The sequence below is a fragment of the Parus major genome, chromosome 18 (assembly GCF_001522545.3).
Source record: "Parus major isolate Abel chromosome 18, Parus_major1.1, whole genome shotgun sequence".
Taxonomy (NCBI): domain Eukaryota; kingdom Metazoa; phylum Chordata; class Aves; order Passeriformes; family Paridae; genus Parus; species Parus major.
In genome coordinates this window covers 7171775-7186212 of record NC_031786.1, presented here as the reverse complement: position 1 = coordinate 7186212, position 14438 = coordinate 7171775, and the positions used below count along the sequence as shown (strand labels likewise).

Genomic DNA, 14438 nt, shown 5'->3' with positions numbered 1-14438 from the left:
AATAAATGGGGGCCAGGACTATTCTGCTACTTTTTTTTGCAGTCAAGGCTGTAAGGAACATAACTCACCCCAGGCTGGGTGTGTCATCCCTCTTCACCAGGGTAAAATGTATGTGTAGTGATGAGTGTCTTTGGTTTGCCTTAATAGTGGATTTATTTTTTAAAAAGGCAACACAAAACACATTTTGCATTTGAGGAGGGAGCTCAGCTTGGCAACAGGAGCATAGGATCCCTCAGAGCATCTCTGGGAAACTGCTGTTTCTCATTCTTGGGGCTATTACTGAGGCACATGGCTATAACATAAACCCAGCCGTGTTAATACTGACTTTCGTAGATATAAATAGAGTAACTGAGCAGTGAGGACCTATTTTAAAAGTGCTTCTGCAACAGAATTCCCTTGGTGCTGAAGGAGGGGGCTGTCCATCAGTTGATGATCACATTGCTCTGGTTGTGACAGAGGACAGGAGGAATGACTGAACTGTTGTGTTCATCAACAACCATTACAGCTTTGGTCGGGTTTCTTGTGGGTTTTGAGTCTTTAGTGACATGACAGACCTGTGAAGTATTTATTGCTGATGCTGGCATTCTGCCTTCTCCTTGGCTTGCTTTTCCTTGCGATTGAGACAGGTGGGTCTGGCACATGAAGCTGAAAATAGTGCTGCCTTTAAAAGCCAAGAGACCTGAAAATAGGTTAAATATAGTCTCCCTGTAGAGACAGTTTTGCTTTGGGAAGAATTTGTATGATTATATTCCTGAGGAAGAATCACAAAATGGGAATGCTGCTTATTTACAGCTTCTGTGATTTACCAGCATTGACTAACCCAAAGATATTGCTGCTGCTGCTGGGTAACATTGAATCATCTTGACGATCTGGGTTCTTCAGAGGCTGCATCATAGGGAGCAGCATGGCTCAGTGATGTGTTGAAACATAATGCATCAATTTAAGCCCTAATGCATTTTGAAATGAAAGTGTCATACACTTGGAGCTGTGCAGCGAGAAAACTTCAGTTACAATACCCAAACTGCTGCTCATGCTTGAGTACTTACTGGAATGTGAGTGTTGCAGCCTGATTGTGGATTTTAAAAGGCTGCCTATACAGTACTTACTTTAACAAATAATTTTAGAAAGCTGTATAAAAATTGATGTCTATCTATATACCGCAGTGGGATGTGGGAGGCAGTGAAAACACTTCTACAATCTGGAAATGGGCTGTGAGCTTCAGGTTTCCCGCTCCAGTGTGGTTCTGACTCCAGAAGTTGGGTCTAAAAGCCTGGCTGGATCCCTTCCTCTCTTACTGAAACACGCAGTCAAGAAGATGATAAATGCTCAGGTCCTTTGGTTTGATTCCAGATCCTGTTCTTGGATTCTAGATTTGTCTAATTTAGTAAAGCAGGCTGTAAGCCAGGGAGTGGGTTAGGATGAAATGCTGACAAAGCACAGTGGAGTTCAGGCTGGGGATGAACAAGGAAAAGCCGGGAATGCAGCAGCAGTGGCACGGATGGTTCTGAAAGTGACATGTAAAAGAGGTTCTGTCCCTGATGGTGCATTCATGTGTCACTTCCCAGAGCACGAGGTGTGGAATTACTGTGTTTGCAGGGCTCAGTGTGATGTACCAATGCAAATGACTTCTGGACCACTGAAATGCAGATGATGCTTCTCCTTTTTCAGCAGAGGGAGATTTTACCCGAGTTACTGGGAGGATGAGCAAGCCTGAAATTGGAGTTCACTCTTGTGGCCTCCTGTAGAACATCATCTCTCATGTAGCATTCCAGTGTATTCAATGGCAGCTGCAATTTGTCATTTTAAGCTTGTTGAAAACACTTAATGAAATAGCCTGCAAGTTGTCTTGAGGTCACTGAAAGAGCTGGATGAAGGGCCACTTTTGGAAGGACATCACTTGGTAAATCACTGGAGATTCATCAAGTGATACATTCCTTTTCCAGGAGCACTCCTGGTGCCCACAGGTCTGTGTGAGCTGCTGTAGGGTGTGTAAGGATGGTCCAACCACATCCTTTGTTGCCAGAACAAGCTCTTTGCCAGCAAGTGCTTTAGCAGGAGCTGGAATAAGCAGTACTTTGAATTTATCCATGGTCTTACTGATGTTTTGTTACCAGTGTGTACCTGAGAGCTTCCAGGTGCAGAAACAGCCATTTCTTTTCCTTTTTTTTTTCAAGACAAGTGCTTGCTGTAGTGGGTTTGTCACCTGTTCCCCTGCCAGCCAAGACTTCTTACTGTACAAGACCTTGCTTTATGTGTCCCAGGCCAAACAGGCTTTCCACAGATGTTTGGGAGTATCTTGGGTGAAACTATGCAAGATGAGATGCAACTGTGCTGTGATGTGCTGCTTTGTGTGTCTTGTCTTCTCTACTACATATACTGGATGTGGGTAGGAAATGATGCGTGGTGCAGGAAGAGGGGAGGGAGACTTGAGGGGATGAATGAGTCAATGTCTGCACCCTTTTTGATGTGTCTGCTGACTTTAGAGCACAGTTATGGATGGAGCCCCTGGTTGCTGATGTCAGATCTGTCAACTGGATTTCACTACTGTGCCAAGGGGATTAACTCTGTGTATGGAAGTGCCTCAGCATCATCCACTGCAATCCTCCTCAGTCTGGAGGGTTGGGATACTGTGCATTTGTATTTGTCATGTTATTTCTGACTGAGTATCATGTGGGGTCACCACTAAAGCAAATCTCTCTCTCTCTCTCTCCTCTTAGCTGAAACTTGAAGATCGCTCAGTGGTCCCTCGAGATGTGGTCAGACACATGAGCTCCAGCGTAAGTGCTTTCTTTCCTTTATCCCTTTTTGATTGTGATACTGCTGCATGGATTTCTGGGACTTGCCAAATTGCCTGAATGGAGCTGGACACTAATGCTTTGAGCATGTTCTATTTTAAGTGTGTTGGATAGACTTAGCTGCATCCAGTGAAAATGGAATTCTGCTAAGGCTGCCTCTCTGCAGTTGCATATCTGCAGAGGTCTCCTGAGCAAGCAATCCCAGTCATGGTCAGGGAAGGAGACAAGAAGCTTGTCCACCTTCCCATTCCTAAAGTTTTATATTAATCCATTCTGAGATATGGGGACTGTGGACCTGCTCTCCCAGATTTAACAGGGAGGTTGGAATGAGGGCAGATCCCAGTTTCACTGCTTGTCTTTGCCTTTTTGTGTGCTCTGGTAGAGAATTTGGAAGGAGTATTTTCAGACACACCTCTCAATGTACAGTGAGCAGCATCTTTTTGAGCTTCTCACAGAAATGCAGCAAACCCAACACTGCTGGAGCATCCAGCACAGCTAGGTTGACAGAAAGCAAGCTGGTTCTTAAACAGCAGCTGATAATTGTTCCCTTTGCTCTTTCTGGATGCTGTTCCATGTCCCAGCCACTGTTCTAGTTGTGTGGCCCTTGTGCCTATCAGAGATATGTGGATTTGGGTTTTGTGTAGGGAATACTGGGGAGATTGTTGAGTATCAATGATGAGATAGGATGTGCTCTCTTTAGGAGCTCAGCAAGGTTGGCAGTTTCTTGCTGTGGCTCAGAACTAACCTCTAACCCTGAGCCATATGGCCCTGCCATGTGCTTGCCTCTATCTTCTCTTGACTTGCTTCCAGCAATGTGGCTACCAAGGCTGTGATGAAGGAAGCAGCTGGCCACTAACTGCTGCAGTTGCACCACATGGTGTGCAGCCTGGTGCAAGGATAGAGAAGGCTATTCTCTGACCTGCCTGGCTTGTTTGGGCTTTTGTTATTTTTAAATCAAGCCTTTTTTTTTTTTGTCAATTAATAGAAATAAACCCACCCCCTTTTTCACAGAATATTACAAAGAAGAAAAAAATGAAAGAAGAGCTTGAATGATAATTTGGAAATTGCTGAAGCAAAGCATTTCCTTAAGAAATTTAATAGTTGTTTGAAATGGAAATTTGAAGTCAACGTATTAAAACTGCAGCTTTATGAAAGGGTTCTCATCCGAAACAATGAACACATAGAAATGAGAATTATTGGCTGTTCAGTGTTGTACCTGGCACAGCTGGAGCCATCAGTATTCTTCTCACTCAGGGGGATGCTTTGAGTCCTATCTCTAAACTGTTTGATCCAGTGCTTCTTAAAGTCATTTTAAGCTTTCAGGACAGCAGGTTGTTCTCCTCTTGGCAAACATGGATGTGCTGCTTTTGTTTGCCATTTCCATACTCATTTGAGCAGAAATTGGCTCCCCTGGCTTGCTGCACATGTTTTGGTAGATATGTACCCAGCAGTTGTCTTGTACATTCATTTTTGTCGGTTTGCATGTTTAAATAATGGTGTTTGCTTGAATCTTGTGCCCAGTAACTTCATTTTTTCAATTGATGGAATGATGAGGTTATAACTCAATTTCTTCTGTCTATTAGAAAGCATAACCAATCTGAGTATGACTTACATTTCCTCACCCTCAAATGTTTTTAAATTTTAGTGGTAAATTAAACAATAAACCCCCCTTTATCCCAAAGAAAACCTTCACTTGCTAACAGATATATTCTAAAAATTACAGAAGCGTTTAAAATAGAAAACCTGCAAGTGTCAGCCTGCCAAATTCAGGATGTGGGATGGTTGCCCTGCACCAGTTGGCCTGGCAAATGGGGAATGTGGAACTTATTCTGTATTCAACACACCCTCTTAGGGCTTGTTTTTAACCTTGAGCGGGAAGGACTCAAAATCCTCTGTTCCTCAAGAGAGGAGAGCTGACTCAAATCCATGTGCTTCTCATTGAGGACTGAGTGTGGGAAAAGACTGCTTCAGGGGAAAATGCATAAAATGAGATCATTTTCACTGAATGCAGTTGTGCCTGAAAGTCTAATCCAGCAGGATGAGAAGCAGGAAAAGTGCCAGAGTTAATTCTTCCAGGTGATATGCTAATTTGGGGAAAAGGTAAGAAGCAGGTCTGTAATCTGTCAGACACCTGGATGTTGTTGCTTCAAAGGATGCTGGGCTATGCTGTCCATTTTAAACAAAGGAATAAGGGTGGTATAAAGATCCTCTTATTAGAAAAGAGAGTGCTGAGGGAAAGAGAAGGATGGGAGGTGGAAGATATGGGATAGGAGGCTGTGTTTCCTTAGCTGCTGCTCTCTTGGATGGGAGTTTGCTGGTCTGCCTTAAAGCCTTGTCTCTGATGGGGAAGGAATCCATTCACTGCTTAAATATTCAGTATCTCCAGTGTGGTGCATGATGTCAGGGTACCAGAAGAAGCATGAACAAGGTCTAGTGAGTACACTCAATTGTGGAGTGAGTGGGGCTTGAACCCATCAGCTCTCCTCACTCAATTCAGTTACCTCCCTTTTCCAGTTCTGCTGTTGGAATTAGTGGAAATTGATTTTAGTAACAGAAGTGTGAAATGCCAGCTCATTTCATTTGGCCCCTCTTTTAATGGAATCAGCTAATAAAAGGATGGGTGTGTTTGAGCTGTGCCTAGCTGAGGACCTGCCTTAAAGATGAGACAAGCTGGTGATGTCTCTTTCTGGGACTGCACTGCTGAGCACTGCTATAAACTCAGAGTGATTCAGCAGAACCCCTCAGCCTGCAAATCTGCATCCTTTGTTGCAGGCTAATGTTTCATGTGACAGGGAAATAAGTAAACTCATCATAAAGGAAGGTTCAGTGGCAGGTGAGGGAGGAGAACAGTGATTTGACAGCCCTCTAGGTTCTGGGGCTGCTCACAACACTGATCTCTGCTTTCTTAACCACAGGCAGCGCTCTACACTTGTTTAAGCATTTTTTAACAGGAAGGAGAAGCAAGCTGAGCTAAACCTGTTGCTCTTGGCCATGACTAATAGCACCCAACTGTTCTAGGTGGGAGGCACCTTGATGGTGGTGCAGGGACTTTCTCCATGGGGAAAACTTACTTAGAGAACAAATAGAGGGTGCTAGAGTACATCAGCCACTCCAGTCCTGGTTTTATTGCTTGCTATACTTTCACCATCCATTAAAGGGGTTTTAGACCAGGAGACAATATGATCCAGAAATCACAGGTGTTGGATTGTATCATGTCTCAGAGCTGCTGTCATGTTGGCTGCTGATAGAGGAAAAATTAATTCTGAAATGTGCAGTGTAGGGCAAGGAATTTGTTTCTGGAGGGTTTTTTGGTTCTGACTAACGAACAGTCTAAAACACAAGGCCTGAACTGCAAAGCACAGCCAGAGGATGGTGTGGGTATACTTGTTTTAGCTTACTCTGGAGGAAAAGCAGGGCAGGTGGCTGTGCTGTAGCCTGCAGAAGCTGTGGGTTTGTTGAGCAGGTGCCACTTCTGAGCAAGCCTCACTCATCCCACGGCTCAAATCGTGCTGGCAGCAGCTGTTATGTAGCCAATGTAGTTCTGGCCAACCCTTTTCAGGTGAGAGTGATGGTACAGCTCTGCTGGGCTCTTTCCTGGCAGCCTGTGCAGGCAACAAGCTTAGCTGCAGTCTGTTGTGGTGGAGCTGAAGCTGGGAAAGGCTCCCTTTGCTTTCCAGCCCTTCTGGAAAGGAATGGGAGTGATATGTGGAGCAGCTGGAGGGAATGAGCCTCTGCTGCTTTGGGGTCTGCCAGCCTGGCTCCCCCAGCCCTCCTGGCCATGCTGGCACAGCTCTGCCTGGGGCAGGTCCCACTCTCCTCATCCCATTGCCTTGGGAGCCTCAGGGCTGTAAGGCACTGGGCTGGTGTGGTGTGAGGAAAGAACTAGCAGCAGGCAGGTGGAAAGCAAGCCAGGCAAAAGGGCTGAGCAGTCTGTCCAGGAATTACCCTGGACTGTCTTTGCTCCAGCTACTCCAGTTCTCAAGATGAAACTGAATGAGTTGAGCACCAACAAACTCCTGAACTCCCACAAGGGCTGCCCAGGGCTCTGAGTGAAAACCTTGACTAAACATTTCCTGTGGTTGAAAGAACAGAACTGAGCAAACAAATCCACATCTTGCAGGGTATAAGCCCTTTGAGTGTTGTGCTTAAGTCCTGCTTGGAGCAGAGACCTTGATGTTTGAGATAAGGACAGCTCATACCAGCACATTTGTCATGCTGGCCCTCAGTCAGCTTTGATAATGGACTTGTGGTCTTCAATAAATAAGAATATCGATTGTCCCAGCTGTCAGGAGGCCAGGGCAGCTGCTGCCTTTGACAGTGTTTGGGTTAGCAGCCCTTCCTTGCAGGCCTCCACCATATGTGTGAGCAGTGTGCACATTGTATGCTCCCTGCCAAGCTGCCCCCAGAAGGCTCATGACAGCATGCCTTCTTTTCTTGGGGACAAAAAAGATTAAAACTTCATTAAAAAGTGAGGGAGATAATGACAGACCATCTTATAATTAGACCAACTGTAAATTAGCTGGCTGCAAACCTTGAAATTTGACCACAGGTGCCAGATAGTTTTTTTTTTCAGTATATAAAGACCATTTATAATGTCCTGAAAAATCATATGAGTTAAAGTCACAACAGCATTAAAATAATTTGTTTTGCTGCTGATCTACCCCTGCCTTTGCTGACTCAAGGCAGTACCTGCAAGGTGGTCCTATGGAGCTGGGAGCCATGCTGATTTTAAAGCAAATAAACACTAATCACCTGATATAGTATGGTCTTATTTGACCAGGTGCAGGAGTCTCTGCTTTAGCAGCCATTTCAGATTGTAACTGGGAAGAAAACACTACAGGTCTGTAATAGTGATCTCACCATCTGAGTGCTCATACTGTTGCATGAAATACCCCTGCAGACCAAGGACCTGGAGGGTAAGAGGGGTTTTAGTCTTAAAGTTTATTTGTCTCTGAACTTATGACTTGTACTCAAAACACATACATTTGTATGTAGGACCTTCCCTAGGTAAGAAACTTTTTTTCCCTTTTGTGTTTTCAGGACAGTCAGTGTGGAACCGTCATTGACGTCAACATCGAGTGTGCTGTGAAGCTGGTGGGAACCAACTGCATCCTTTACCCTGTCAACAGCAAAGACCTGCAGCATATCTGGGTGAGAACACAGCCAAATTACACATGAGAGCCAGGGCATGGTGGTTTGCAGGGCTGCTGCCATACTTCAAGTTGCTCTTGGAGGCAAAGCATCCATGTTGTGCAAGATGCATCTGCAGTTTGGTTTTATTTTAAACTTGCTGCAAGCAACCTCCCTGGCAGAAGATGATGCAGCATCTCCTCGTCTCCCCATCTGTTCTGTGTTTCTCATCACATTGCTGAGATCAAATTGTTTTGAAGGGCTAGACTGACATTAAATTGTGTTAGAACTCCTGCACTGAGTGTGGAAAGCTGGTGTGGTGACCTGACCAGGGCAGCCCATGGCTGTGGCCCAGAGCTGCTGAGCTGTGACACCACTGTTGTTTAAACAGGCTATAAAAATGCTGACATGAGTCAAGCATGTTTCTCTTGAGCTGGAACAGACATCTGTTTCTCTCTTTGAGTGGATAGGTGATTTCCAGAGAACCGGTGGGATAGGATTTAATTTTCCTTTTTCCTCTGAGATAATTTGGGAGTGAAGAGCAGGAATGTCATAACTCATCCCAAGTTACACCCTGCAGGAAGACAGTAGGATATGAGCTCCTCTGGGATGAAAAATTAGTCTTAGTGATAAAAATTTGCTCCAGTTACAACAATTATATTAAGCTTTGTTTCCTGTTTTCATCACAGCCTTTCATGTATGGTGACTACATAGCCTATGACTGCTGGCTGGGCAAGGTCTATGACTTGAAGAACCAGGTCATCCTGAAACTCTCCAATGGAGCAAGGTATTTCTGTCCTTCCTGTGGAAGACTGTCCCCCCTGGCTATCACAATCTTGATCTGTTTTATGAGAACAAGAAATGGTTTGGGTTTCATTTCCATAGTGATAAGTTATCCACTTGCATAATCTTCAGATGTAGAGCAAGAGAACACATCTTTCTCTGAAAACATTGAGATTCATTGACTACCCTCTGGAAAAGTCTGAAAGGTGACAATTTTTTTTCAACCCCAGCAGATTAGTGCTCCAGAACTAAAGCACGTTGTTCTTTAAACTGTGCTTCTTCTCTTCTCTGCAAAAGTTGCTGTTTAAGATGTGTGGTTGTTCCAGACTATTTCTCAGTAGGACAGAATAACTTACCTGCTGCAGGGAGAATTCTTACTTTAAAAAAGGGTCTGTGAAATGGTGGAAATTTGCAGGATAGTGTTTTTTATCAAAGATGAAAGAGCAGCCTGATAGAACAGCTTTCTTTTTCACTGATATTTTTATAGATGAAAACACAATTCAAAGACTAGAGAAAGATTTAACCAGAGATATTGAAGGAAATACATGGTGGAATTTCTGCAAAGCTAGCAGAAGGATCTGAATTCTTGTCTTCTTGCAGATGAGATAGTGACTTATGTGCTAACCCTTATAAATTCACTGTGTTCACTCTGTTACTGAGGCCTTTCTTATCCACCAAACTCTTGATGCAAGGAAAGGAAGGAACCAAGGTGTAGGGCCAAGTGATGACCAGGCCTGGCAGCTGGGGAATAACCTATGTGTCATGTAAATTGAGTGTTGACATTGCTGTTTAAAACACAATCCCCAATCCTGCAGCCAACTCTGGGTCTGTCTAAGAAAAGTGAGTCATGTGGGAGCTGTAGCAGATGATTGATGGATGCATTTGAGAGTTTGCCTGTGTTACTGTGCAATTAACCCAGGCTGGAAGGTTCTTAGGTGTACGTTAAACTCTAGGAGTGAAAAATAGCCACACATCTCTATCTGTAATGCCTGCAGTTACTGGTGCAATTTAGAACTTTGCTTGGAATCTTTTACCAGCTCCTGCACAGCTGTGTAAAGTGCTGTTTGCAAAACCTCTTCCTAATGGATCATTTGAAATGCCACCAGAACTTACTCTGGAAATGAAGTTATTACTGAAGGAAATATGCCCAAATTGCCTTTAGGTCCCAGCATGGCATGAATGGGACCTTTGCAGCAGACAGATCTTGTCCAGCACACAGCCTGTTACTGAGCTTGGTTTTTTACCCTAAAAAGGTCCCATGTTGGATGGGACCTTTAAATACCTTGAATGCTTTTACAGCTTGTTTATAACCAGTTTTTCTCTGCACCATAAAAGCTCAGTGATACACTGCTGGGTGTATGGCCAGATGTGCTCAGGCAGTGTCAGTTCCTTGGGTGCTGTTTGCTTTTGGGGTGGATGGCTCTGGAAATGTGACCATGTGTCTCCTGTCTGCTTTCCAGGTGTTCCATGAGCACAGAAGATGGAGCCAAGCTGTATGACGTTTGTCCCCACGTCAGTGACTCGGTGAGCTGCTGGCTCTCCTGAGAGTCCTTTTGATCAACTTGGTCTTGGAAACTTTTTGTGCAGAAGGGAGAAGGCAAAATTCATAGGCATTTATTAATACTAAGAATGTATCACTTACAGTAAGGGTTTAAAGGTAATGTTGGTAATGAGCAGGGTTTGGGGAGGTTTACAGTTAATACATCCAACAGGTTTCTTTGTAAACAACTTGTGACACACTGTCAGATGGCTGGTGTCAAGGCAGTTCACTCACTGCTCTATCTGTACATGCTTCTAAAGGCTCTTACTCCATTTAGTGCTTTTAAAAACTCTTCTTCTGGAAAAAGGTATTTTGTTTAACAGGTGTTCTGCTAGAAGCAGGTTTTCAGGTCATTTAAAATAATGTCTCCTGTTACTGCAATCCATGGCGTTTTTTGAACGGAGACCTGCCACCTTACTGGCATTTTCCAAATCACATGGAAGGGAAGGTTTTGCTGGCTTTTGGGTAAAACAGTTTGCTGTGTGATGGGATCTAACCTCTCTCACCTTCAAAGGCTGATGACAGCTTGCTTGTTCTTCCAAAGGGCCTTGCTGCACTCCTGGCAGCAGTGCTGGGAGATGACAGAGGATGACGTGTGATTCTCAGGAACTAGCAAAGCTTTGAGCTCTTATCCTTCCCAGCCTTCAAAGCAAAGGTCCCTTTGATCTAAAACTGCACTTCTGCTAAAACTTGATGCCAGCTTGTTGAAGAGTAAATGGAATATCAGTTCAATAGGATTTGCTGCTGTGGTTTTCTGGTTCTGTACAGAAAGGAGTGGTCTGTCGCTCGATATTCTCCAATACCTCAGTGTCTGCTACTTTGAGTTGTGCAGTGTGTTTTCTGCTTGCTAAATCAGTGTTGTAGCAACATTCAGCTTCTGGTTACCCAATTTGGAGATGGCTTGTTTTGAGTCAGGCTGCCATTAAAGTATACAGAGTCCTCTGGGGAATCACAGTTTGGGCTGAATAACAGGCTGTCTCCAGTGTTACTCCTTATCCTGTGCTCAGAATTGCTGTGTGTTAGATGCTTACCTGACTTAGATCTTGTCACACTGCTGTTATCCCTTCTGACAAATTACAAGACTCGATGCAGTTTTGTGCTCAGTATTTATCTACCTTAAACTGCTCTGTCCGCCCCCACACTCTCAGTATCAGTGGGAAGGAGCTCTAGGAAAGCAATTGTTGTGTTTACTGTCCTGTTTTTGTTTTCAAAGAACTGTCATACTAACTAATCCACCTGAGACAGGAATAATACTTACACATTTAATTTGACAAGCAAAGGAGTGAAGGCACACATTCTCTGCCTGAGAAAGATGTAGGTGCATGAATTAGAGCATGGAAAAAAGATAGCCAAGGTCCACCAGGCCAGGACACCTTGTTACTGACAATTTTTGTGTGGAAATATGCATCTTTTGTTTCTTGCAAGTACCTTTGCTTCTCCTGCACCAAGTCCTGGTCCTGTTTGGATGTGTGACAGAGCAGGTTGCTATAGGAACTGTTAGGCTTCAGGAAAGGATGAGCTACAGGAGATGGGCATCTTGCAGACTTTACCTTTATAGTTAATTTTGATCACAAAAGATGGAAGGGAAATGCTGGAATATTAAATCTTGGAGTCCTTTATGCTGTTTTTCTCCCCTCCATTTCTCCCACAGGGTCTCTTCTTTGATGATTCATATGGCTTTTATCCTGGACAAGTCCTCATTGGGCCATCTAAAGTGTTTTCTAGTGTGCAGTGGCTCTCGGGTGTGAAGCCTGTTCTGAGCACAAAGAGCAAGTTCAGAGTGGTGGTGGAAGAGGTAAGGACTGACACATGGCCACCTTCTGCCTTGCATGGTCCCTGGCTGGCTGTTTGGAGCAGAGTCAGCTTGCCATGGTAACCTCCCAAGAGCAAATGTGCTGTGGCTGTGGTGTTCTGAGTGACAGATTTCTCACTGGGGACTGACAGGACTTCTGAGCATTGTAGCAAGGGTCCCTGCTGGGACCCTGTAAAGTGATCAGTGTCAGCACACTCAGAGGGCAGTACTGTGATCATTAGGGCATTAGGAGCACATCTTCTATTGAAACTTAATGTTGCATGCTGTCCAAAAAGGGAGAAATATTGCTGACTCTGCTTAAAGAAGGAGCAGCTCCAAGTCAATTAGCATATCTCTTTGTGACATTGGACTGCTGGTTTATATGAACCATAGCTTCCTTCCCAAACCACTTGTCTTTTCTTGAAGTTAAAAGCTGTAGAATCTCTGTTGTCAGGGGTCAGGCTATGTGATTGTCCTGGATGTGGTGAAACTGCACTTGCTCATATTAAATTAAATTAAAAAAGCAGGTTTGCCTCTGTATGTAAACTTTCAGATCTGAAACACTGGTCTGGGAAGGTCTCTGAAATGTTAAATTGTCTTTCCTATTACTACCTTGTAGGTACAGGTGGTAGAACTAAAGGTTACTTGGATCACTAAAAGCTTTTGTCCTGGAGGTACTGACAGTGTGAGCCCTCCTCCCTCGATCATCAGCCAGGAGAAGCTGTCCAGGTGAGATCCCTTGAAAACCCTTTTTCACTCCCAGCACTCACTCTGGCCCTGCAGACTGTGGATGACAGTGAGGAGGAGTACTTTCTCACTAAGTTCAGTACCAAGTGAAGAGACACAATTTCCCTGTTTTCAGCGGGTGTTTTTTTTTTCTTATGTTGCATGCCTGCATACCCTAGAGCTGTAAAAATACGAGAGAACAACTTCCAAATTAGTTTAGCACTCTTGAGTTACCAGCACAAGGGCAAGCATCCCGCTAATGCCAAGTTCTCTCCAGCTGACAGGTGCACAGAGTGGTGTCTGGCAGCAGCTTCGTTCTTCCCTTTTCCTTTGACTCCTGCCTGGAGCAGGCTGCAGCTCCCTGTGTGTCAGGGGTGGGGCTCAGGGGTGCGGCTGCAGCCCGGGCTGGTGCTGAGGCAGTAACTGGTGCCCTCTGCAGGCTGCAGCTGCTGGAATGGGCTGGGAAAGCTCTAAAGACCAGTCAGATGAGCAGCAGCACTGTCAGTGTGGGTCCTGCCTGCAGCTCATGTGCTGGAGAGGAGCAGCTTTCAAATTACAGCAAGAAACCTCAGATGTGTCTTGGCAGCTCCCTCTGGGGAGAAGGGGGGAGCTACAGGGAGAGGGAGTGACTTGTGTCCCACCCAAACCCTTTGTATCCCCACCCAGTCCCTGGTGGGATTCCCTCTTTTCCTTTAGAATTGTGTGCCTGGAAATGATTTGGTGTGGTGCTGTGCCACCCCTGAAGCAGCACTGTTGGTGTGAAGCCATGCCAGCCTTGTGATGGCCCTGGGCACTGCTGGCTTCTGTTCCTGTTCTGTGCTCATGGTTCTCCTCTTCTGCCAGGGTAAAGCGTCTGGGGTGCTTTGACCATGCCCAACGACAGCTTGGGGAAAGGTGCCTCTACGTGTTCCCAGACAAAGTGGAACCTGCAAAAATCACCTGTGAATGTCCAGAGAGGAACTGTGTCCTGGGTGAAGGATCAGTTGCCAAAAAGGTGAGTTGAGACGTCAAGGGAGGCGTTGGCTTCTGTAAGCATTTGTGGTCACTGTGGCTTTTAAAGCAGAGATCTTCCTGGTAGTCATGTGGTCTGAAATGTGACTCCTGGAGTGGTTGTGAAGAGTAATGGCTTGTTGTTGCCAGCAGGGAAGTCACCTTGTGGAGCAGTCTGAGTGCTCTGGGTGAAGCATGCAGCTGACACCTTGAGCGAACATGAACAGGGCCTCAACACAGAAGTGTCACCTTGCAGGGGTCAAGTGTGCTCTGACAGCTGGGACTTAAAAAACATGTTGTTTTCCTTAGCATTCTCATGGAGCTGAAATGTTCAGTTAAATCCTTGCTATGGTGAAACAAGGAAGTTATCTTTGCTTCCTAGGCCAAGTGAGTCGTGCTACTGTCTGTACCTGCCAGCTGTAGAGCCATGGTGTTCCTAGGATAACAGCATGTCATCAGTGTGCCAATGGTGACCTCTCTGCATGTCTGTGCTTGTTACATGGATTAACTTGTGCAGCTTATTCTGATCTTCCATAACAAAAAAGTTCAAAACATGTTTAAAATAAGATGAAGGAGCAAAGCTTATTTTGCTTGGGCTAGTGCAGTGCTGCTCCTGAGCAGAGCACTGTGAGATGCTGATTTGAAGAGCAGTCTGGTGCAGGTGAAATTTGCAGAGTCCCAT

General features: G+C 44.9%; 1 protein-coding gene across 1 annotated transcript in view; it reads left to right on the top strand.

Moving 5' to 3' along the window:
- UBE2O (ubiquitin conjugating enzyme E2 O) overlaps positions 1 to 14438 on the top strand; it is a 61589-nt gene that overhangs the window by 29868 nt on the left and 17283 nt on the right. Inside the window, exons 2-8 of the mRNA XM_015646009.3 lie at positions 2718 to 2777; positions 7836 to 7946; positions 8615 to 8712; positions 10169 to 10232; positions 11900 to 12043; positions 12660 to 12769; positions 13610 to 13760. Of these exons, the coding sequence (XP_015501495.1) occupies positions 2718 to 2777; positions 7836 to 7946; positions 8615 to 8712; positions 10169 to 10232; positions 11900 to 12043; positions 12660 to 12769; positions 13610 to 13760 (738 nt within the window). The remainder of the gene's footprint in view (positions 1 to 2717; positions 2778 to 7835; positions 7947 to 8614; positions 8713 to 10168; positions 10233 to 11899; positions 12044 to 12659; positions 12770 to 13609; positions 13761 to 14438) is intronic.